Source organism: Notolepis coatsorum (assembly GCF_963971535.1).
Source record: "Notolepis coatsorum genome assembly, chromosome: 10".
Lineage (NCBI taxonomy): Eukaryota > Metazoa > Chordata > Actinopteri > Aulopiformes > Paralepididae > Notolepis > Notolepis coatsorum.
The window spans coordinates 75,196,135-75,222,773 of record NC_140174.1 but is presented as its reverse complement, the minus strand read 5'-3'; the positions used below and the strand labels follow the sequence as shown (position 1 = coordinate 75,222,773).

The 26,639-nt window shown below is 46.6% G+C and overlaps 1 protein-coding gene across 1 annotated transcript in view; it reads left to right on the top strand.

Annotated features, from left to right (window-relative positions):
- The window catches only part of grb7 (growth factor receptor bound protein 7), a 108,070-nt gene that overhangs the window by 71,860 nt on the left and 9,571 nt on the right, over positions 1-26,639 (top strand). Inside the window, exons 7-11 of the mRNA XM_084323328.1 lie at positions 1,906-2,043; positions 11,774-11,884; positions 20,235-20,333; positions 21,462-21,545; positions 24,196-24,312. Of these exons, the coding sequence (XP_084179454.1) occupies positions 1,906-2,043; positions 11,774-11,884; positions 20,235-20,333; positions 21,462-21,545; positions 24,196-24,312 (549 nt within the window). The remainder of the gene's footprint in view (positions 1-1,905; positions 2,044-11,773; positions 11,885-20,234; positions 20,334-21,461; positions 21,546-24,195; positions 24,313-26,639) is intronic.

Genomic DNA, 26,639 nt, shown 5'->3' with positions numbered 1-26,639 from the left:
CTCGGTCCGCAGACGAATACAGCTGGACCCTCTGGTGGACGGTAGCTGCCGGTCCACAACGGAGAGACGTGAGGCGACCTCACTGGTGTAGAGCGCCGTCTCACCTGGAGTCCTCTCCGGGGGGTAGTTCCAACACTCCGCAGTGTTGGCCTTTATCCATGGAATAATCAAAGCACCCAAAGCATAATCCAAGCCGTGGAAGGCTCGCCGTCGTCCGGGTAGAGTAATCCAATATACAGGTCCAGTCGCCCTGGCCCGGAGCTCCTCGGATGCAAGCACCACTAGGGGTCTGCCCAGCCTGGTTAAGCGTCCAGATAACGTCAGGAACGATGGGGGTACTGATAACTTTAGAACTCTAACCGAACGATGCACCATACATAAATAGACTATTATTAGCTTAATAGAATACGTCCAACTCGACGGTATAGTGCCAAACTATGACTATTCAACTATTAATCTACACGATATCTCAATGCCTATTCTGAGGCCAAGTAGGCCTTACTACACCACACGTGCGTCGTGGGGAGGCTTCGCGTCTGTCACTCTGTTGGAGGGTAAAGAACTGGACTAAAAGAAAGTTCTACTTTACTTGCGCCATATATATATGCGCTATGAACAAATAGTACCATTCGTATTTCGCCCGACATATTCCTGCGCGGAACCGGGGCTTGCCACGACATGTTGGGCGGCACGATTGAACTTGGACCTAGGGGTATGGCAACCTGGCGCCAGGTTCTCGTCCAATGGTAGAATGAAACTATTATGGGCTGTTTAGTAGACTAAAGGGATATTCAGTGCATATTGTACAAGGAATATACAGGGGATATCAAACGATATACAAATACAATTAAATATATATATATAAATAAATATATATATTCGGTTTAATCTGATCCTTCACAACAACTACCATGACCACTACCACCACCACTACTACCACCGCTACTACAACTGCTACTACCACCACTACTACTACCAATACTACTACTACTACTACTACTACTACTACTACTACCACTACTACCACTACCACAACCACTACAACCACCACTATTACTACTATGACCACTACTACCACAACCACTACAACCACCACTACTACTACTACAACCACTACTACCATCCCCACTACTACAACCACTACTACCACCACCATTCTACCACCACTACTACAACCACTACTACCACTACTACCACCACTACCATCACCACCACTACCGCTACTACTACTATCACTACCACCACCACTACCACGACTACCACAACCACTAATACCAACACCACCACTACCACTAGCACTACCACCACTACTACCACCACTACTACTACAACCACTACTACCACCACCACTACAACCACTACTAACACCACCGCCACCACCACCACTACTACCACCACCACTAGTACAACCACTACTACCACCCCCACTACGACTGCTACTACTACCACCGCCACTACTACCACCGCCACTACTACCACCGCCACTACTACCACCACCACTACTACTACTACTACTACCACCACTACTACTACTACTACCACCACTACCACCACCACTGGGGGACTCTGATGTAAACAAGATGAAAGTATTTCTCTGGTCTGCATCCCCTTAACAATTGTGTGTATTGAGCTGTACTGTATTGTACCCATTCTGCAATCTGTTAAATAAAGTTTTCATTCATTCATTCATTCACCACCACTACTACCAACAACTACAGATAGATAGATAGATAGATAGATAGATAGATAGATAGATAGATAGATAGATAGATAGATAGATAGATAGATAGATAGATAGATAGATAGATAGATAGATAGATAGATAGATAGATATGACCTGCTGCTTCTTAAACCTGACAACGTTGTGGGATGAGATCCTAACTGAGTTAATACTGACGTCTCCAGAACCTGCTAAGGTCTGGGACCTGTCCGGAGATCCAGGGCCTCCTGCACGTGCGCGAGCCCAGCCGCAAGACCTGGAAGAGGGTGTACTTCCTCCTGCGACGCTCTGGGCTCTACTGCTCCACCAAGGGCTCCTCCAAGGTCAGCATCAGCAACACTGGGTGCAACAGAATGTACAGGGATTTGTAATTGGTGACATTGCTGCAGTGACACAAGAACCAGAGAGTTTGACAGTACATGTCATAGTATAGTACATACATAATGCATGGTGCATTATGGGACCAGGACAGTAGAAACCTGACAGGATAGTGCAAAGAAACGTGACAGACTGTAGACAACATGGTACATATCACTTTACATACAAATATCTGATACTATGTAGTGTACATGAATGTTTTAGCAGTATTGCTGGTAGCAGTAGTAAGAGATGGTGGAGTGGGTGTCCAGTAGTGCATGAGTCCAGTACACAGTGTAGTTTCTATTGAACAGAATGACTGGTAATAGTCATGGAACACTGACATGGTTCCTTTAGACCAGCGGTTCTCAAACTACGGGTCGCGACCCAAAGTGGGGTCGTGGGTAGGTGACATTGGCAAGTACTTTCTTTTTTTTTATGTTCTGACAACATATTTTGGCTAAATATGCCTTGTTTTATAAATGTCTATTGATAACATAGTGCTGTAATAAAACAATGTGTGCTTTTATTTTGATATTCCTTAATTCCACGTTGAAATTACGCATTACATTAAGTGTGGGGTCGCCAAAAAGAAATCCTAAATAAAATGGGGTTGTGGTATAAAAAAGTTTGAGAACCCATGCTTTAGACTGTTAAAGGTATAATCTGTAATGCCGTCAAACAGAGACCTCGAGCCAAAAGATCACATCATTTTGGTCTGATGTGTGGGTTGGAGTTTAGCAACTTATTAAACTGTGAATTGGAGTTCAGTGAATACTAGGGGTGTAACGGTACACAAAAACCACGATACGGTACGTACCTCGGTTTTGAAGTCAAGGTTCGGTACGGGTTTTCGGTACAGTGGGGGAAAGTTTGGCTTTCCATGTTCCACTCAGGGGTGATGTAGTGTGCAGTAACGAATTGTACTTGTAGGGCTGTCAATGAATATTCTATATTGAAATTAATAATCGACTTGTAAAAAAAAAATTATAATAATAATAATAATATTAGATTGTGAAAAAACAGCCCCCGGTGGGCGGTCGTTAGTGGTTAACATACCGTTGTATTCGTTCGGTACACAGACGTTCGGTACGGTACACACTGAAACGGTTCGGTACAGATTAGGGATGCACCGATATGAAAATTTGCCACCGATACTGATATCGATTGTTCAACTAACACAATCGGCCGATACCGATACCGATATTTGTGGCAAAAAAAAAAGAAAATTATAATATTTTTTTATATATATATTATTATATTTTTTTTGTATGAAACTACTGTATATTTCTATGTCTCTAAATGTTTTGATGAATTGAAAATGGAGGACCCTTATGTAAAAAAGCCGAAAGTCTTTTTCTGGTCTTCATCCTCCAGTCCACTGAGCTGTACTGTATTGTACCCATTCTGCAATCTGTTAATAAAGTTTTCAATCAATCAGACAAATGTATAGAAAAGCTTTTATTATAACCATATAACAAAAAATTATATTATTGTTTATGAAAATGTTTTAGCCCTATGCTTGACTATTATTTTAGGCATGGCAACAAATAAAATAATAATAATAAAATGAATAAATAAAATATTAAATAAATAAATAGGCTACACGTCTCTCTTTTTGTGTTACAAATTGTGCTCACCGATATGAACATAGGCCTCTTTACTTACTTAAAAAAAGGAAACATCAAGAAATAGGTTTATGGTATTAATTCCACCATGCCATGTGTGTTTTTATTTTATAATGCTCATGAGTCATGATTATTGCTGAAGTCTGAGTCATACAATACTCACTGGCTTTCAAAAAAGTTTATGAGTTTTAATAAGAGAGCACTATCTCTCTCAACCAAAGCAATGCAGGTAGATAAATCAATCAATCAATCAATCAAATGTATTTGTATAGCACGTTTAAACATGACGCTTGTCAACCAAAGTGCTTCACATAGCTAAGCTAAGTACAAAGAAAAGTATAAAATAAACAGAAAAATAAAATAAAATCAACGGATAGACAAAGGAAAAACAGAACAACACGTCAACAAGTACGGCAAGAGTCAAAGTGAGTCAGGGAAGGCCAGGCGATATAGGTGGGTTTTGAGTTTTGATTTAAAAGACTCGATGGAGGGGGCAGATTTGATGGACATGGGGATGCTGTTCCAGAGGTCAGGGGCTGCGACCGCAAAAGCACGTCCCCCCCTAGACTTGAAGTTAGACCTACGAGTGGTTAGGAGACCCTTATCAGCCGATCTGAGGGCCCTGGCGTTGGTATAGGGTAGTGTTTCTCAAAGTGGGGGGCGCGCCCCCCAGGGGGGGCGCAGAGGCATGACCGGGGGGGCCTTAAGATTTAAATTTTTTTTTTTTTTTTTTTTTGGATTACAGAAAATTATCACTAAAGTGCTATCTGTGCAGCTGCACTGTTCTCCATGAAAATACCATATTTGGATACGTTTGACCATTTCTCAAAATCTGAAAATCATTATTTAATAAAACACAGAAAAGGATCACCAAGTTACTCTGGATAAAAAAAAACTTTACAGACAACACCCTGCTAAACGAACAATAATCGCTAAACGAACAATAATCACTATGCAACAACCATCAAATGCACACAGCACACACACCCACACGCACACACTCACTCAAACAAACAACACACTGCAGCACCCACTCTCCACACTTTAGATCACACAAACACACTTACACTTTATATTTATTGATAAAGGATTTGCACTACAACTCGTACACCTACTGTGAATTGATATTGTACCTAAACTGCACCTCGTCCATTTATGCCTTGCACTATATAGTATTGTATACTAGTACACTGCACAGTATTGTATATTGTATGGTAACTACGTCTACGAACATTGTACATATGTCTAAACTGAACACTGTGACCTCTTTTTTTTACTTCTAATTTTTACTATGTCTTTATTTCATACTTATCTTGTCATGCACAGTCTCTGGAGCGCAACAGTAAGAAGCATTTTGTACAAAAGTATTCTGTACTTCTGTATGACAACTATTAAAGAAACTTGAACTTGAAACTTGAAACTTGAACATTGAGACAAAGCTTCCTGACACATATCCATCCAAACTCTTGGAAGAACTCATTGAAATCTCATCTGATATCACCTGGAGAGCTAGTTTCAGAGTGTGGTGCTGAGTACCAAGTATCTCATGATGCAGCAGTTAAGGTGTTGATACCATTCAGCACCACATATCTGTGTGAAGCTGGCTTTTCATCCATGACAGCTCTCAAAATTATTGACAGTTACCTGACAGAACATGGACTGAAATGGGAGAACTGTGTGGGCTTTTGCTCTGATGGTGCGCAGGCCATGGCAGGGAAAAGGAGGGGGCTACAGGCGCTCATCAAGGGGGTCTCGCCAAACGCACAATGGACGCACTGTAAATTCACAGAGAGGCGCCAGCGTCAAGACAGCTTAGCCCTGAGCTGAATGAGGTTTTGACAGAAGTTATAAACGTGGTAAATTTCATCAAAACCCGAGCCCTGAAAGCGCGCCTGTTTTCTGCGCTGTGTGAGGAGATGGGAGCTGACCATTCTGCAGTGCTGTTTCACCCGAGGGAAGGTGTTGTCAATTTGAAAGGTCACGATATTGGTGTTATTTCAATAAATTTAAACATGGCCCATTTCATGACGATTTTGTTGGGGCGGGGGGGGGGGGGGGGGGGGGGGGGGCAAGATATTTTGGTCCGCCAAAGGGGGGCCTGACAGAAAAAGTTTGAGAAGCACTGGTATAGGGGGTGAGGAGGTCTGCTAGGTAAGCAGGGGCTTTACCATTTAGGGCTTTATAAACCATTAAGAGGACCTTGAAGTCTATTCTAAAGCGCACCGAGAGCCAGTGGAGGGAGGCAAGTACAGGGGTGATGTGAGCTCTCTTCCGGGTACCTGTGAGCAGTCTAGCGGCAGCGTTTTGGGGGAGTTGTAGACGGGCTATGGTGGATTTATTTAGCCCCAGGTACAGGGAGTTACAGTAGTCTAAGCGTGAGGATATGAAGGCGTGAATTACTCTTTCCAGGTCTGAGGGGGAGAGAATGGCCTTGATCTTGGCTATGGAACGGAGCTGGAAAAAGCACCCCTTCACCACCAAGTTTACCTGCCTATTGAAGGAAAACTCTGGGTCAAAGAGCACGCCCAGGTTTTTAACAAAGGGCTTGACTAGGGGAGACAGGTTACCCAGGCTGCTGGCAATGACATTGGTTTGTTTTGGAGGGCCGAAAAGGAGGATTTCACATTTTGAGTGATTGAGCTGTAGAAAATTGTGTGCCATCCAGCATTTGATGTCGTCTAGGCAGGAATGAAGACTGTCAAGATTGTTTATATTGTTGGGTTTCATGGGGAGATAGACCTGAGTGTCGTCAGCATAAAAATGGAAAGAGATGTTGTGTTTTTTAATTATCAGACCAAGGGGCAGCATGTATAGGGAGAATAGGATAGGGCCAAGGATGGAGCCTTGTGGAACCCCGCAAGAGAGAGAGGCAGAGGGGGAGGAGCAGTTTCCGATGTTAACGGAGAAGCTTCTATCACTGAGGTAGGAGGTGAACCATGATAGGGCTGTGCCACTGACACCAACTGCCTGGTGAAGACGGTCAATGAGGATAACATGGTCTATTGTATCGAAAGCTGCACTGAGGTCTAAGAGCATAAGGACAGCGCAGTCCCGGTTGTCGGTAGTGAGGAGCAGGTCATTGGTGACCTTAAGCAGGGCAGATTCTGTGCTGTGGTTGGCTCTGAAACCTGACTGAAATGTGTCCAGGATGTTATTCAAGTGCAGGTAGGGAGACAGCTGAGAGAGAATAGCCTTTTCAAGGACCTTTGATAGGAATGGGAGCTTGGAGATTGGCCTGTAATTATTGAGCTGGGTGGAGTCTAGGTTGGGTTTTTTCAGAAGGGGCTGGACCACTGCATGTTTGAAGCAGGTTGGAACGGTACCAGTGACTAGGGAGGTGTTTATGATAGAGAGGATGCTGGGGCCAGTTGTGGGAAATACTTCTTTGAGAAGAACAGAGGGAACTATGTCAAGGGGGGAGGTGGTTGGTTTCATGGTTGAGACTATATCTGTGAGAGTAGAGAGGGTGATGGGTTGAAAACAGGCCAGGGTGGATAAACAGGGCGGCGAGACATCTAAGCTATTGTTCTGGCAACAGAACAATTTTGATTGACAGTCAATTCTGCCAATTACGTCACACCGCTTGCACCCGCTTCCGCTGTTCTTACCACCAATCGGCAAGCGCTTATTCGTTTTTTACTTCCGGGAAGTCCGCCATTGATCTGCATGCGAGAACCACAACAAACTAATAGCTAATAACGCTATTTCCCCGCCGGCCACAAGTAGACTACCAGCGCTCTGCAGGATGACCAAACGAGGCATAATGATTTTACTGCAACGAATGTTATAATAAAAGCTTTTCTATACATTTGTCTGATTGAAAACTTTATTAACAGATTGCAGAATGGGTACAATTCAGTACGGGCTCTCTGAGCAAAGGAAGGAAGTGAGAGATATGAATGAGTAATGCTTGCTATGTTCGGGTAAATATGCTGATGTTATTGAACGTGTAACTAACTATATAACGTTAATGCCACAAAACAAATGCCTTTGTTAATCATAAGTAACTTTGATGCAGTAGCTTGTGTGTGCAGGTCGCTTGACTGAAACTTTTTTCAAAGTTTGAACGTGTGGACCAGATTGACGCGACACAAATTGACGGATATTTATCGGCCACTGCCATCGGCACATTTGAGCTTATCGGCCGACAGGCCGATGGCAGTCAACAAGGCACTTATCGGCCGATACCGATACCCGACCGATATATCGGTGCACCCCTAGTACGGATACATGTACCTTTACACCCCTAGTGAATACCCACGGAACTCCAACCCACACATCAGATCAGACCAAAACTTTAAAAAGCGCCATACTGTATCAAGCAGCACTCTTTTGCCTAGAGACCACTATTTGACAGCATTCCATATTCAACCTTTAAGTGGCACAGTGTTCAAAGCCTGAAGAGACACGTGTTGTACAGACATTGTAAAATAGTACAGGGATGTGCCAATACTGCTCAAGGTCAGCAAGCAAGATTAGTGTAGAAATGTAACAAGTATACAGCAATGACATGATATGACACTTTTATTCAGAGCATCAGAAAACGATCTAGTATGTGTGACTCCAGTAGCAAGGGAATTGAACCCGTAACCCTGGCAGTGTTAGTACCATGCTCAACTCATTGAGTTACACAGGGAATGGAACCCCTAACCCCCGGCGGTTTTAATGCCATCATCTACTCATTGAGCTACACAGGGAATGGAACCCCTAACCCCCGGCAGTTTTAGTGCCATCATCTACTCATTGAGCTACACAGGGAATGGAACCCCTAACACTGGCATTATTAGTGCCATGCTCTACTCATTGAGCTACACAGGGAATGGAACCCCTAACTCTGGCAGTGTTAGTGTGATGCTCTACTTATTACTGACATTTTACAATGGTAAAAGGGTAATAGAATAGAGTCAAGCTACTGGGTGGTATTGGTCCTTAAAGGGGCACTTAAAAAAAACAATGCTGATTTATTTTGCACATAATCTCACACATATCCATGGCCACCAGTGATGTAATCTGGTAAATTCAATTCTTGTGTTGTGTTAATTACAGCTCAATTAAATTATAAGGTAGCACTTCCCTATAAGACTAGGTATTGCAATTTTTTCATCTACATAATTTCATGGAGCTGTAATTTACACAAGGATTCAATTACATTACTGGTGGCCATATTCAAACTAATTTACTCTCAATAACTGTCAAACTGAATGAATGTGTGCAAAACTGTTTAGAGTTTTTGGACTTGTGTGAGATTATGTGCAAAATAAATCTGCATTGTCTTTTTAGGGAGGTGCCCCTTTAATTGATGGTGAAGAGTATCAGATTAGAGCCTATCAGTCAATTTGCTGCTTTTCTCCGCCATTTTGAAAAAGCAAAAGATAAGGTTTGCCAGTCAGCACAGTGCATTGTGGGAACTCCCTACTACATTATATCTATGACATCAGGCACACTGTACAGAAAACCTTCATAATTGAGTCAGGCAACTGGAGAAATTAACCACTAGAGTGAACTATCAATCTGTCTATCTATAGATATCCATCCATCCATCCCTTTAAAATTATATCAATGAAATGGGTGTGAATGCAAGATGTACAATATTTACACTTAATTCACTATTAAAGCCACCCAACTCCTCGTCCAATCAACAGTCATCTCCCGCCTCGACTACTGCAACGCACTGCTTGCTGGCCTTCCGACCACTGCCACCAAGCCTCTTCAACTCATTCAGAATGCAGCGGCCCGCCTGATCTCAAACCTACCGAAGTCAGCCCATGTCACCCCACTTCTCAGGGACCTGCACTGGCTCCCCATGGCCGCTCGAATCCGCTTCAAGGCCCTCGATCTGGCATATCGTGGTCTCTAACTACACACCCTCAATACCCCTACGCTCTGCATCCTCTGGCCACCTCAGACCTACTCCTATCCGAGCTCCGGGAGGGTCATCAAAGAGAAGTCGCCTATTCTCTGTCCTTTGTTAGGATTAGGGGGAGAAAATAACCCAATGTGAGGAATGACAGAGGAGGACCCAAACTGCGGAATGACAGGAGGAACGGAGATGGTGGTTGCTCTTCTCAAACGTAGTGTGCTATTTATTTAAGAACCACGAGAGCAAGGGTATATTACAAGTACAAAACAAAAGCAAAAGGCACAGCTGAGCTGGCACTTAGAAAACACAAACTGGAAACAGACCAGATTTTCAGAGTAGAAGCGGATCTCCGTCAATGCGCACATGAGCGCATTTTCTTTTCATGTTCTAGTTCTGGCAACATATTTTGGCTAAATATGCCTCGTTTTATAAATGTGTATACAGATACAATTCTGTTGCTTTTGTTGATAATATGAATTATCATATCATCATGGAGGCCGCGACTAGCGGCCTCCAGGCTCCACAACAGGGGGCAGCGACGGCTGCCAGACATTGATCTAGGACTTATAGGAACCCAAGGAGGACAATACACTACCTGAAGCATACTGCACCTTGTGACACTGTGAATACTGGAATATATATTTCATTGAGTTAGATTTAAATTATAATTATATTGACCAAATTGTTTACACTGCTTCCCCCATGCTCAGTATATTCTTACTGTATTTATTTCTGTATATTTTATTTCATTTCATTTTATTCTATTTACTCTACTCTTATCCTAGGCAACTTGATTTGATTTGTGTTTGTTATTATTCTAATTTGTGACCTGTCCTGTCTAAATGTTTAAATGTTGAGCGATTTGCAGTGTCAAATTTCCCACGGGATAATAAAAGTATTTCTATTCTATTCTATTCTATTCTATAACATAGTGCTGTAATTTAGGGCGGCTACGTGGCGTAGTGGGCAAGGCGCTCGCCACGAAATGCTGGAGAGGCTCCACATTTGCTTTCAGTTTAGCTGGTCGTCCGTACTAATACACATTGGCCGTATTAGGGGGTGGGAAACTGATGGGTGGGGATCGGGCGTTGTGGACAGCGACTCCTACAGGTCGGTTGGTGCGCCTGCGCAGTAGAATCAGGAAGTGTCGGGGGCAGCGTGAGCCTCCCACGCGTTACTCCTCGCCACTGAGAGATCGAGCTGCGCAGGTGAAAAGATACGACTGCTGTTACCTCAAGTACCGGAGGGGACTTGTGCTATGTATGACTTAGTCCACATTGCAGCCGGCTTGTGGGAGGCAAGAAACAGCGTTCGTGACAGGGGAGGGTTGAATTGGATGATACGAAATTGGGATGGGAGAAAATATAGAAAATGGGAGAAAAAGTGGATAAAAAAAAAACATAGTGCTGTAATTTCATTTTCTAATAAATATGCATGATCAAGTTCAACGTGTGCTTTTATTTCGATATTCCTTATTTCCACGTTGAAATTACACGATACATTAAGTGTGGGGTCGCCAAAAAAAATCCTAAATAAAATGGGGTCGTGGTATAAGAAAGTTTGAGAACCCCTGGTTTAGAGCATGGCACTAACACTGCCAGGGTTAGGAGTCCCGTCCCCATTGGGGTCAGTCATGTTAAAGATGCTCAGCACGGGGTGCTGTTACACCCCGACACTAACTGCTGTTACACCCTGACACTAACTGCTGTTACACCCTGACACACACACAAGCTGCTGTTACACCCTGACACCCACACACACTGCTGTTACATCCTGACACCCACACTAACTGCTGTTACACCCTGACACCCACACTAACTGCTGTTACACCCTGACACCCACACTAACTGCTGTTACACCCTGACACCCACACAAGCTGCTGTTACACCCTGACACCCACACAAACTGCTGTTACACCCTGACACCCACACAAGCTGCTGTTACACCCTGACACCCACTCTTGTTACACCCTGACACCCACACTAACTGCTGTACAACTGTGTGTGTGTGTGTTTGTGTTTGTGTGTGTGTGTGTGTGTGTGTGTGTGTGTGTGTGTGTGTGTGTGTGTGTGTGTGTGTGTGTGTGTGTGTGTGTGTGTGTGTGTGTGTGTGTGTGTGTGTGTGTGTGTGTGTGTGTGTGTGTGTGTGTGTGTGTGTGTGTGCGTGCGTGCGTGCGTGTGTTTGTGTTTGTATGGGAGCCACAACTAGGAGCCTCGTCATCTGCAGTACGTGGCTGACTTGGAGGAACTCAACGTGTACACGGTAGCCAACAGCCGTAAGCTGTACGGAGCCCCTGCCGACTTCACCTTCTGCGTCAAGGTAATGACTCCCGCCTCAAACGAGACAACATTAGTGAAACCCCGAAAATCTTGTCAAACTGGACAGAGCAAAGTGTTGGGAACATATCTGCCCCGGGCATGTGAGAATGGATGTGTGTTTCTGTTGTTGACTTTTAGACTAAAATGAAAGGCAAATCTCAGACTACACACTATTATGTTGAGACAATGAACACACGACCGTGTGGTTTCATAACTTTATTCGACTGCCGGTTACGTTACAACACCAGCCCTACCTCGAGCGCTAACCACGCCCGTCTATTAAAGGCACAGTAGCCTACAGTGTAACTGCTAGTATGTCACAACCTATACGTAGCATAACAGGACATAACACACACCACCTGACTGAGATTGGCTTTTTCACCACTGTCCCCAATACTGTAGGTAAAATGCAGATTATCAGGTAAATGGTACTTTCAGTGTCCAGCAGGGGCGCACATTTAGTGCTTGAATGCCCACCATCCACTTCAATGTTAGCATTAATCTATGTTTTAAATTATGGCTATGTGTCTAATCTGCCCGTCGCTTATCAATGACTCATTTCCAGTCAACATTGTCGAAGCGGATTGTTTTTTTATCGGTTCATTTCCGTTTTATAGCATTTTGAAAAGCCCTCGTTTTCAAGAAGAAAAAAAAAGATTCCATGATAATCGCCCTGTACTGTAATATTCTAGAACGTTGTCATTTTTCGGCTTATTTATGAATAGTTTTCAAATAAACGCTAGATTATTGATAGTATATGTGTACGTGTGCACGCTGGTGCCGCAAGCTGAAAATCGATTCTCTCAGTTCCTGATCGCTCTTACAGTCAAACAGCCATATCACATTATAGGGGAAAAGCTTATATCTCCGTGAAAACAGGTCTGATTATCCTAAGACTGGTAAAATAGATTCCTTACCTGAGATCAGATGGTATCCAAATGGATTATTCCAATTCCTGATCGCCATTCCAAAAATCAATCCTTTTATTGATCCCACACGTATACTGTAAAACACATATTACACGCTGTGCTGAGGGTCCAGAATGAATCTGATCGGCTCCGGTTACATGCGTGAGAAGTAAAATGTGGATTCCGGAGTTTTTTTTTCTCATCCATTTTCATTGAATCCAATCCAAAAGGGTGCATTACATCTGGGAGACGATAGGGGGAGCTTTTTTCACATCTGAGCGCCTGGCGGGGCAGGTTTACCAACGGTAGACTCGGTTGATGAAATATGAATTCAGATCGCTAATAAAAAAAAGAAAACGAGAATTCTCGTGATGGGCATTCAACCCGCGGGCTGATAACCCGAGATATCTCGTGATGGGCATTCAAAGGAACACGCCAACATTCTGGGAAATGCGCTTACCCATAAAGAAAATAAAAACAAGAAGATAGATACCAGTTTCCTCTTTGTGCGTTCAGTAGAAAGCTATCCAGTAATCTCATTTCCCATAATGTTGCCGTGTTCCTTTTTTAAAGGGAAAATCCACCCTGAAACAGAATCTACATTGTGTTATTCCAGTGATCTCAGACAGTTAAGTCGATATCTATACACATAAGACAACTGTCTTCCTGAGCTGGAGATCAGACCATTAAGACTTGAATTTATGACACTTTCTGGAGTTGGTCCTTTGACAGTGAATTAGTGTCTGACTTTGTGGGCTCATTGAAGTTTTGTTTGATGTATTACATCCAAATGTGTTTATTTAAATGTGGGGCTCACAGCTCTGAATCAGAAGATGTACCCATATCCCTGTCAAACACCATTAGTACTGTCATAGTGTCCTTGGAGTTGTTCCACTATTCACTGTCTATGGAGCAGCTCCAGGGTTAGTCTCTTGATGATATCATCACTACAGTCTTGTCTTTCAGGTATTCAGCTTAAGGAGAGACTTGTTCATATTCACACATCAAAACTGAGCTGCACAGTATTATAGAAATAACATAATAAATTATATTTTAGGCTGGATTTTTCCTTTAAGGCTAGGGTTTAAGATTTCACGTATTGGTGAAAGCCAGGTTTTAAAGGTGCTATAGATAAATAAATGTACGTAGAGTTATATATATATATATATATATATATATATATATATATATATATATATATATATATATATATATATTTTTTTTTTTTATATAATACGTCCACAGAGATTTTAGAAAGGTGCGGAATAAAAGAAAAAAAATATGAATGAATTTATCATTTAAAAAAGCTTTTGCAGGTCCAAAATGAATGTTTACATGTTGCAGGCATGTATCTCCACCCTACTTCCCATTTCCCAATGTGGAATGCACCTAATAAATGACATGCTGGTGCTCTAGTTTGACATCTAGTGGCTGAATGTTATCTGTAGCACCTTTAAGTCAGGGGTTAGTTAATAAAAGTAAGTCTGTGTGTGTATTTGACCTGTGCAAGTCCAAGTAAAAATCCACTCCAAAAACATCCTGTCATCTTCTAAACTGTTCCATCAACATCTGTGAACATGAATATCTCCCTCCTGAAGCTAGAAACAAGACATTCTGCACTCATACAATGTTTAATGAGACTTCTCTTTTCAATGCACATTACTGGTTGTTTTATGTCATAGTATAGCTAACAGCTCTGAACTGGAACATCCCCCTGGTATACTCTGTGTCTAGTTTGATCACCTGTTTTATTTTCCACACGCGGAGAAGCTCTCAGACCTTGTGAGCATCACTCGAGCCCGTCTCTAGGAAGAGGCTGGCTGGCTTTCATCCATGCTGTCCCGCATACTTGGATTATAGCTGCTGCTTTTGTCTGCCGATCGAGGGGAGTATATGTACCGCCTCCCGTAGCTGGAGCTTATTGATTCCTCGTTGATCCAGACTTTTGCTCCCGAACATTCCTCTCCCCTGCTGGCTTACAACCGGAGGGAACCCCCTTAGTATCTCCAGCTGACCTACGAGTGTGCCTTATATAATTCTTATGCTACAGGTGGTATTAATTATCCCCATCGTAATATGCTCATGGACTTACGCTCTTGACCTATTCATGCACATTCTTCGCCTTACAAGCGCGACTCTAATTCTCAATACTGTAAGATAATATTGATGCTCTTCTAATAAATATTCCAAACAGGACTTTCTTTGTTAAGCCGTGTTATTGTGTGGGTGTTCATCACATATACCTGTGTACTGTATGGCCAGTAATTAAAGTACATAACTCAGTAGTGGTTTAATGATACCATACTCTCAATACAGTCAGGGAATTGTACCCCTCAGTTACAATTGGTCCTTCGAGCCGGAGGGTAATTAGCGTAATATTAATATAATATTAATATTGACATGGCCAGCGATGAACACTCCACAAACGGTTCTCCTAAGCTAGATCGCCCGCAGCGCAGACGGCAGCCACCTCCTTACCTAGAGGACTACGCTGCCAGTCTACTACCTAGCTTTATACAGACGTTAAACGCGGAAAAAGCAGATAGTAAAAGTATGTCAAACCCTACCGACCAGGCGACCCTGCCAGTAGAGACCCTAGTGGGTTCTAACGTAACTGACCAAGCTCACGGGGGGGACCAGGAGGGACATGACATGACTTTAACCCCCGACAACGTCAACGGGACAGTCCCCGGAGAGCTCCAGGATAAAGAAAGCACTCCAGGGACGGAACCCGACCCACTACCAGAAGAGACGCGCACCCAGGAGATGGACCTCCTCGGAGCGCGATAGGAGAACGGATCTCCAACGAGCACTGCCAGAAGCCGATCACCTCCGTCGGTGTCTTCCCCCAGCGAGGCGGACAAGATGCTGGCGCAGGCATTCATCGCCACCCTGGCAGCCTCCACCGAACGCGATCGACTTCAGGGCGAACGCGATCGACTCCAAGCGCAACAGACGAGCGAGCGCGAACAAGCTGCAGACCAACGAGAGCGCTTTCACGCGCAACTCCAAGCGCAAGCCCTCAGTGAGCGCGAACACGCTGCAACCGAGCGAGAGCGCTTTCAGGCGCAACAAAGGAGTGAAGACGACCGCATAAGACTGGAGACCAGACGCCTTCAGACGGAAGAGAACATTGAAAGAGGCCGCGCCGATGCGCAGCACGCCGCCGCCAATGCACAGCGCAACGCCGCCAATGCCCACCGCGAAGCACAGCGCGACGCCGCCCATGCCCAGCGCGAAGCAGAGCGCGACCGGCTGCAGGCGCAGATGGTAGAACAATTGATCGCCATGGCGACACCCCCTCTCTCCGCACGGAGCTCCCGGAGATCATCACGACAAGGGTCTAGGGCACATTCCCCTACCCGACCAAGCGACCCGGGACCCCGCCAACAGGAGGATCCTGTCCACGTCTCCGAACCCCCCCCCCGACCGGTCCATACGAGACCCAGCAACCGGGAAGAACCGGCCTACGTCGCCGAGAGACTGAACAGAAGACTCCAGGACCTAGCAGAGGAAGAGGAAGAGGAAGAGGAGGAATGTCAAGCCGACCAGCAGCAACGTACTCTGGACCAGGAGGCCCAGTACAGCCCCGACCAGCAGCAACGTACTCTGGACCAGGAGGCCCAGTACAGCCCACCGTCAGCACCGAGGAACAGCACCTGGGTACCCGGCCCCTGGTACCCACCAAGTACCAGCCCACGACGACACGTACGGGGAGACTCGCCCAGGAGGCCTCTCCCCCAACGCTCACCGATGTGCCAGCCATCCATGGCATTGTACCTTGGCACACCGACGTTCCCGGATTTTACACGCGAGGACAGAGCACAGTACACAGAACTACGGATGTGCTTAGAGACTATGATGTCCGACGTCCCCGATGAGACGTACAAATATGCTATCCTCCTCAAGCACCTGAAGGTGCCCAGAGCGCACAATATAGCGCTGGCATATTCCAACTCAAGTACCCCATACACCGCGGCTCTAGTAGCCCTCGACCAGCGCTATGGACGCATATGGGACTACGTGATACAGGAAATAAGAGATATCGACCGCCTCCCCCCAGCCAGAGACAACAGAGCATTGGATGACCTCTCTATCAAGGTACAGTCCCTGGTAGGGATGCTGGGGTCCCAAAAGGAAAAGGGGATATACGAACTGTACGCTAACTCTAATGTAGAAAGGATATTAGAGAAGCTCCCTCCCGCCCGACAAGAGCGCTTCAGGCGGCAGAGAGACCACCGCGACCCCAACGGCCCAGAGGCATCCCTCCTAGACCTATCTGAGTTCCTCGCCAGGGAGGTCAGCAGCCTACGACTGGACACGTTCGTGTGGAGTGGACCAAGCCCAAGACCAGGACCTCGGGGATCAAATGATAACCGCCGGTCGGTGACCGTTATGCACCAAGCCGAATCAGTACCGCAGCACAAGAACCACAACACCCCCTCGACGAAAGAGGAGTGGAAGATTGAATGCCAGTACTGTGAAGGGGAACATCGGCTGTATCAATGTGACGATTTCAAGAAGCTGACCACGGACGAGGTGAGTCAGTGGATCAAAGACCACCGCCGCTGCTTCCGCTGCGCGCGCAGCCATATGGCAGCTGAGTGCCATTTGAAGAAGAAGTGCAGCAGGTGCGGCGGCGCCCACTTGGAGGTCCTGCATGACATCAACAGGCGTCCGCCAGGACAACAAAGTGGGCCCGTCGCGGTAATGTACCAGGCCGAGGCGGTGGCACCAGTACCGAAGATCCACCAGACCGCCCCCTACTGTACCTACTGCGACGGCGGACACTGGCTGGCACAGTGCGCCGAATATAAGACACTGAACCCCGTCCAAGTTGACCAGTGGCGTGAGGCGGCCCAGGCGGGCGCCGCTTACCGCGCAGCACTGTGCGGGGCCCACCAGCGAAGAATAACCAAACAAGGCAACCGACCAACAGGAGTGCTCCATATAGACCAGCATAGCGGGACCCCCCGAGTGCTCATCAAAGTGGTCAGAGTGCTCCTGAGCTACGAGGACAAGGTCCTGGACACTTACGCCGTCCTAGACGATGGGTCTGAAAAGACTCTCCTCCTCGCTTCCGCCGCAGCCCAGCTAGGTCTGCGGGGTGCCAAAGGAACAATGACAATACGTACCATCAGAAGAGACCAGAAGACCATAAAGGGTGAAAATGTCTCCTTCAAGATAGCAGCGGTGGACCAGCCTGAGAAGCAGTATAGTATTACCAACGTCTTCACCAGCCACGACATAGGCCTGTCTCAGTACACCTACCCCATCCCACAGCTGATGGCGAAGTATGTGCACCTACGTCAACTACCTATACCGCTTATCGACGGCGCCACACCGACCCTGCTCATCGGCTCCGACCACGTGGACCTCATTCTCCCAATTGAGGCGGCCCACATCGGACCCAAAGGATGCCCAGTCGCGGTTCAGACCCGACTGGGGTGGACGCTCCAGGGCCCCCTCTACGGACTTGACAGTCAACCCACGTCTACACGCTGCCTACACACAAAGGTGAGCGACACCGGCCACTCTCTCGTACAGCCCGTTGAGAGGCTATTGACACTAGGCGAGAGGCCTGTGAGAGAACCGTGGGCACAAGAGGGAGTTCCGAACTCCACCCCCCTCAGCTGCGCTCCAGACGTAGCTGACCTCGAACCCAGCACCCCAAGCGACTCCTTGATGGGGCGGCCGGAACCGGCCCCTCCTCAGACGGGGTACAGACCAAACAAGAGGAACAGACGGAGGATGTGGAGGCGCAGCCAAGCACAGATCAAAGCAGTCTCAGGCCCGCTTCCTCCTAACCCCCCTACCATCCCTTCCAGCCCGTCAGAAGCGGGTCAAGGACGGGGACAATTTAAAAGTGGACACAGTCGTCGTGATTATCGACCAGTCACTACCCCGAGCTATGTGGCCGGCCGGCCGCGTAAGCAAAGTGATCACTGGTGCCGACGGAAAGGTCAGAGCGGCAGAAGTGCTCGTCCAGGGGCGGACATACACCCGACCCGTGGCGAGGCTGATAGAGTTGCCAAGGCTCCCCGACTCTCTTAATGACGACCATGACCCCCTGACTTTGTGAATTGCCCTACTCCTCACAACGGACATTGAGTAGGGTTAATCTGTCTCTGCTTATCTAATTAGGTGCGGACTAATTAGGAGGCGGCTGTTACAAAGGGTCAAATTAAACCGAATATATATATTTATTGCTTGAGATCCCATGTATAATATTTGTATATCGTCTGATATCCCTTGTATATTCTTTGTACATATACACGGAATATCCCTTTACCTAGGTACAGGCCAGACCATAATATTCGTTCTCCTATTGGACAGCGACCCCCTAGGCGCCATAGCCATACCCCCAATGTCTAGTTCAAAGTCACCGCTAAGACATGTCTCAACATGCCCAGGTTTGCGCAGTAATACGAGACAGAACTGAGGTTGGCACTAGATTATTCACCTTACGTATAAATACGTCGCAGGTGGATACAGCAGTAGTCTTGTCTTATCCTAAAACGTTCGTTCAACGTATCGTTCGTTCCTTACTAGTAAAGCCTTCATCACGAGTCAACGACCAAGTGAAGTGAGCAACCTTGCGTCTAAATAGAGCACTTAGAACCGCGTGCGAATAGGATAGTAAAAGTGTCAGAGCTTAGTGAAATAACGTCAAGTTCGACCTAGTTAAATGTGAAGTACCGTGCACAGGAGAATCTACACCGGTGAATGCAGAGCCTTTTCCGGCTGGATTATTATTGCTTTGGTACCGTGGCTGCTGGAGCAGAGAACCGTCTACCCCGCTGCTGTGTGGGATTTACCCGTGAGGAGCATCACTCGAGCCCGTCTCTAGGAAGAGGCTGGCTGGCTTTCATCCATGCTGTCCCGCATACTTGGATTATAGCTGCTGCTTTTGTCTGCTGATCGAGGGGAGTATATGTACCGCCTCCCGTAGCTGGAGCTTATTGATTCCTCGTTGATCCAGACTTTTGCTCCCGAACATTCCTCTCCCCTGCTGGCTTACAACCGGAGGGAACCCCCTTAGTATCTCCAGCTGACCTACGAGTGTGCCTTATATAATTCTTATGCTACAGGTGGTATTAATTATCCCCATCGTAATATGCTCATGGACTTACGCTCTTGACCTATTCATGCACATTCTTCGCCTTACAAGCACGACTCTAATTCTCAATACTGTAAGATAATATTGATGCTCTTCTAATAAATATTCCCAACAGGATTTTCTTTGTTAAGCCGTGTTATTGTGTGGGTGTTCATCACATATACCTGTGTACTGTATGGCCAGTAATTAAAGTACATAACTCAGTAGTGGTTTAATGATACCATACTCTCAATACAGTCAGGGAATTGTACCCCTCAGTTACACACGCTCTTTCTGTGTGTGTGTGTGCGTGTGCGTGTGCGCATGCACATTTGTGTGTGTAGCCTTCCAGAGACCCAATCCGTGCTCAGGATCTGAAGCTCCTGTGTGCTGAGAGTGAACAGACACGTAGCTGCTGGACCTCTGCATTCAGACTCTTCAAGGTGAGTCCTCAAGCTATAAGTTAATTGTCTTCCATAGTGAATTAAACTTTTAGTCCTCATTGATTTTGTGATATAAATTGTAGGTGTCCATTTTTCTTTCCAAAATGTAGATTCTCATTTTGAAATTAAACTTGTCCAGAATACCGGGTCGAGTGGAGATAAAGATAGATGGAGAGAGAGAGAGAGAGAATTTATTAATAAGTCATCTTGATCAAAATCTGTTCACTTGGATTTTGTTTCTGTTCTGCAGTCAAATCTAAAAAAAAAATGTATATCATTACCCAAAGTATGAATGCTGTAGATATCATTTTTTTTATCCACTTTTTCTCCTTATTTTTTCTATTTTTCTCCCATCCCAATTTCGTATCGCCATTTCTCCCCTTCAATTCTCCCCTCCCCTGTCTTGAACGTTGCTAGACTATGCCTCCCACTGGTCGGCTGTAGTGAGGATAGAAGCCTTGCATCACGTGTCCCCTCCGGTACACGAGGAGGCAGCCTATCGCATCTTTTCACCAGACAGCGCGGACTCGAGGCGAGGAGTAACGCGTGGGAGGCTCACGCTGCCCCCGATACTTCCTGTCTCTGCTGTACAGGCGTCACCCAACCGACCTGTAGGAGTCGCTGTCCACAACGTCCAATCCCCACCCATCGACTTTCCACCCGCTACCTCTGCCAATTGAGATAGTATGACGACTGGCCCAAGCCGCAGGCAACGCTGACTCGGGGAGTTGAGACCGGAGTCTCTTGCATTGGTGACGAGCGCAATCTCCGCTACACCACCCAGCCGCCCCTGTAGATATCTTCTATTTTTTTTTTATCGTATTCTTTGAAAAGGAATCTAGAATTAAGTCACAGAATATCCCATGGTTGCCAGTGCAGGCAGACACACATGTTACAATGACAACATGACGTGTATGTGTGTGTGTGTTTGTGTGTGTGTGTGTGTGTGTGTGTGTGTGTGTGTGTGTGTGTGTGTGTGTGTGTGTGTGTGTGTGTGTGTGTGTGTGTGTGTGTGTGTGTGTGTGTGTGTGTGTGTGTGTGTGTGTGTGTGTGTGTGTGTGTGTGTGTGTGTGTGTGTGTGTGTGTGTGTGTGTGTGTGTGTGTGTGTGTGTGTGTGTGTGTGATCAGTATGGTAGGCAGCTCCAGGGGAACTACCAGTTATCCAAATCGTCCCAGCGGCGTCTGGAGGGAACCCCGCTGACGGCGGCTAAAGTAAGCTCACCGGTCACGGCACCGTAAAGATTGGATTTTGATCTTTCTTTATCTCAAACACAACAAACATACAAAGCACAGTAAAGACAAAATGTAGACATAAACACATTAGTCTGTCTTCATCCATAGAAAATAGAAAAACTAACAAGGATGAGTTGGAGAAGGGGCAGAAGGAAGCGCAGCTTATCTAATCCTGCCCCTTTCTTACAATATCATAAAAAAATTAAATGAGGATAAAAAACAAGACAACCATTATTTTTAGTTTTGAAGAAATCAAAACATTCCCTGAGAGCAGGGATCTGGATCAGATCTGTATTTGTATTTGTCTATCAGTGCTTTTTTCTATCTATTTTTGAACTGTGCTGTTATTGTTCTGTTTTGTGTCCACTTGTATCCATTCCATAAAGCTACCCCACAAACTGAAATGCAAACTGATAAGATAAAGGAATCTAGGCTTGATTCGGTTGACGGTTGCATTCATTGTTGTTTCCATGGACAGTGAATAAACACGACTGCACAAACGCTGTGAAGTGAATATTTTTTTCCGGTTTGTATAACATGGAGTATATAGGCATAGGCAACATCAGTTTGTTTACTTCCTCTATGGGCGGAGATGCTTGACAGTGGAACATGGTGTACATGGTGTACATGTATTTCCAGACTAGAATATGACAGGATTGGACGCAGCCCCAGCGTTCTCACGGGAGACATTTGGCACTGGGAGACAACGCTGAGGCAACAGTTCTAACCACTGTGAACCCAGGACCTGGCCATGGAGACAATTAGGCTAATAAGGTCGTAATACTTATTATCATGGACTAGTGCAATTCTTCAGCAGTCCTAGGACACCTAACCTCTCTGGAGAGTATAAATTACCGCAGGCTCTCTGAGGGGGCTTTCACACTAGCCATTCGGGGTCGAATCAGAGCATGATCGCACCAAAATAGAGTGTGATGAGAATGCTCCCCCCCGTCACCGGGGACGCAGATTCTGTCCAAGACGGGACCACTGGAATAGGTGGTCTCGGGTGCGCGCCAGTGTCCCCGACGACGGAGCAGGGCGTGGTGTGCAAGCAAACCTGTAATGCTTTCATGCTTGCTTGAATTTTGGGCAGATAAAAACATACAGCAACAACTGGACAATACCCACAAAAACTATATTTATGGGCAATTTGGCGAGTTCAGACCTCAACCAAAAAAGCATGTTGAGCCTCACGGCTCAGTGGATCGATGAAAACTTCGAGATGAAGCCACGTTACAAGCCCAAGCAATTTTGTAAGCAATTTTGCCATTGCTATACATTGGTTTCTTGTTCGAATGCATTCATGTATTTTTCTTCCACGAAAAATGGAGCCTATAATAATTATTACCCAAAACGTAAGCTGTAAAAGATAAGCTACAACGCGCATACAAAGCCACTTATTCTGAGATGATAATTCATGTATCTGGATAACCAATGCACGGATTTTGTCGAGGCAGATAGCGTTATTTTGGGAAAATTGATATCTATAGTCTGGTATATTTGGGGGGTGTGTGTGTGTGTGTGTGTGTGTGTGTGTGTGTGTGTGTGTGTGTGTGTGTGTGTGTGTGTGTGTTTCAAGTTTCTTTAATAGTTGTCATACAGAAGTACAGAATACTTTTATACAAAATGCTTCTTACTGTTACGCTCCAGAGACTGTGCAAGACAAGATAAGTATGAAATAAAATAACATAGTATAGCATGTAAATTAGAAGTAAAAAATGAGGTCACAGTGTTCAGTATAGACATATGTACAATGTTCGATGCAGAATAGACGTAACTGAGTTACCATATAATATACAATACTGTGCAGTGTACTAATATACAATACTATATAGTGCAAGGCAGAAATGGGATGAGGTGCAATTTAGGTACAATTTACAGTAGGTGTACGAGTTGTAGTGCAAATCCTTTATCAATAAATATAAAGTGTGTTTGTGTGCTCTAAAGTGTGGAGAGTGGGTGCTGCAGTGTGTTGTTTGTTTAAGTGAGTGTGTGCGTGTGGGTGTGCGTGCTGTGTGCATTTGATGGTTGTTGCATAGTGTTTATTGTTCGTTTAGCAGCCTGATGGCCTGGGGATAGAAGCTTCTTCTGAGTCTTTCTGTGCTCGCCTTAAGACTCCGGTATCGCTTGCCTGACCGCAGCAGTTCAAAGAGGCAGTTGTTCGGGTGGCTGGAGTCCTTGATGATTCTCTTCGCCTTCCCCCTGCACCGCTTGTTGTAAATGTTCTGGAGGGTGGGAAGCCCCCCTCCAATTGTGCGTTCGGCTGAACGTGTCACTCTTTGTAGTCTGCTACGGTCTTGTGCAGTGCTATTCCCAAACCAGGAGGTGATGTTGCCAGTCAGGATGCTCTCTATTGTACATGAGTAGAAGTTCCTAAGGATCTTGTGTGTGTGTGTGTGTGTGTGTGTGTGTGTGTGTGTGTGTGTGTGTGTGTGTGTGTGTGTGTGTGTGTGTGTGTGTGTGTGTGTGTGTGTGTGTGTGTGTGTGTGTGTGTGTGTGTGTGTGTGTGTGTGTGTGTGTGTGTGTGTGTGTGTGTGTGTGTGTGTGTGTGTGTGTGTGTGTGTGTGTGTGTGTGTGTGCGCGTGCGTGCGTGTGTGTGTGTGCGCGTACGTGTGTGTGCTCACTCCAGTCAGAGTCGGAGATGAGCCTGGTGGCGATGGACTTCTCGGGGAAGGCCGGGGGACGGGTCATCCAGAACCCCAGCGAGGCCCAGAGCGCAGAGAGGGAGGAGGGGCAGGCCTGGAGGGTGAGCATGGAGGAGGGGCAGGCCTGGAGAGTGAGCATGGAGGAGGGGCAGGCCTGGAGGGTGAGCATGGAGGAGGGGCAGGCCTGGAGGGTGAGCATGGAGGAGGGGCAGGTCTGGAGGGTGAGTGTGGAGAGAGAGAGGAGGGGCAGGCCTGGAGGGTGAGCATGGAGAGAGGGAGGAGGGGCAGGCCTGGAGGGTGAGCATGGAGGAGGGGCAGGCCTGGAGGGTGAGTGTGGAGAGAGAGGGGATGGGCAGGCCTGGAGGGTGAGCATGGAGAGAGGGAGGAGGGGCAGGCCTGGAGGGTGAGCATGGAGGAGGGGCAGGCCTGGAGGGTGAGCATGGAGGAGGGGCAGGCCTGGAGGGTGAGTGTGGAGAGAGAGAGGAGGGCAAGGCCTGGAGGGTGAGCATGGAGAGAGGGAGGAGGGAGGAGGGGCAGGCCTGGAGGGTGAGCATGGAGAGAGGGAGGAGGGAGGAGGGGCAGGCCTGGAGGGTGAGCATGGAGAGAGGGAGGAGGGAGGAGGGGCAGACCTGGAGGGTGAGCATGGAGAGAGGGAGGAGGGGCAGACCTGGAGGGTGAGCATGGAGAGAGGGAGGAAGGGCAGGCCTGGAGGGTGAGCATGGAGGAGGGGCAGGCCTGGAGGGTGAGCGTGGAGAGAGAGGAGGGGCAGGCCTGGAGGGTAAGCATGGAGGAGGGGCAGGCCTGGAGGGTGAGTGTGGAGAGAGAGGAGGGGCAGGCCTGGAGGGTGAGCATGGAGAGAGGGAGGAGGGAGGAGGGGCAGGCCTGGAGGGTGAGCATGGAGAGAGGGAGGAGAGAGGAGGGGCAGGCCTGGAGGCGTCTATATTAATCCCAGCCGAAGAGTGCAAGAGCGCTTCCGCATTTTGCCCTGATTGGCCCCGGTAACGCCCTCCAAATGCGCATTTTCTTTTCCCCCGCTCAGACGCCGAAATGGAATACATGTATATTATCGCGACGCGATTCACTCGCAACGCCATAACGTTTTCCCTGTACATTGCAACGTTAACACAACGCAGCTGTCAACTGTACTTTACATATTATCCAAACGAGGACCACATGTACTTTACATATTATGGAATACATGTCAATCAATCAATCGCGTACCTCTTAGTTAGCTCAGTTAGCTGCATGTTAGCTCCATGTTAGCTCAGTTAGCTCAGCAGTTAGCTCATGTTAGCTCAGCAGTTAGCTCATGTTAGCTCAGTAGTTAGCTTCATGTTAGCTCCATGTTAGCTCAGCAGTTAGCTCATGTTAGCTCAGTAGTTAGCTCCATGTTAGCTCAGTAGTTAGCTCAGCAGTTAGCTTCATGTTAGCTCAGTAGTTAGCTTCATGTTAGCTCAGTAGTTGGGATAAAGGAGTCGGAGGCGGTGTATCGAAGTTGAACCTAATTCCTTTATTCAACAGCAGCATAACAACAATGTCAACGTAGTCGAATCGATAGGTAGAATGATGTATCGAAGTTGAACCTAATTCCTTTATTCAACAGCAGCATAACAACAATATCAACGTAGTCGAATCGATAGGTAGAATGAATGCTCGAGGCAGGAAGTGCTACACACAATATCGTCCGGGGGGAACTACTATTCCCAACAACAGTTCTGTGTGAATTATGTACAGTCACTACACAATCAATCAATCAATCATGTACCTCTTGCACGGCTGCGGCGCGGCGGCTGGCGTGGCTGAATAACAGTAGCAGTGATCGCCTGCTGCGTCCATTGCGTGTATATATATACCGTATTAGTATTAATAGCATATAGCAATAGCAATATATAGCAATAGCAATAGCATATAGTATTAATGTGATTGACCAGCGTTTAATATGGCGCGTTCTGGCATCTGTGATTAGTGTTGAATGGGGGTCTCGCGTCGAACCAAGCGGCGACCTCATGCGCATGCGCGGCGAGCACCTGGGTGAAGGAAAAGGAAATGCGCATTACCGTACTGGCGTATGGCGAAGAATGCGGAAGCGCTCTTGCACTCTTCGGCTGGGATTAATATAGACGCGGCCTGGAGGGTGAGCATGGAGAGAGGGAGGTGGGAGGAGGGGCAGGCCTGGAGGGTGAGCATGGAGAGATGGAGGAGGGAGGAGGGGCAGGCCTGGAGGGTGAGCATGGAGGAGGGGCAGGCCTGGAGGGTGAGCGTGGAGAGAGAGAGGAGGGGCAGGCCTGGAGGGTGAGTATGGAGAGAGGCAAGATGAGAGAGGGAGGAGGGGCAGGCCTGGAGGGTGAGCATGGAGAGAGGGAGGAGGGGCAGGCCTGGAGGGGTAAACACAGGGAGAGGGATGGATGGATGGATGGATAGATACTGT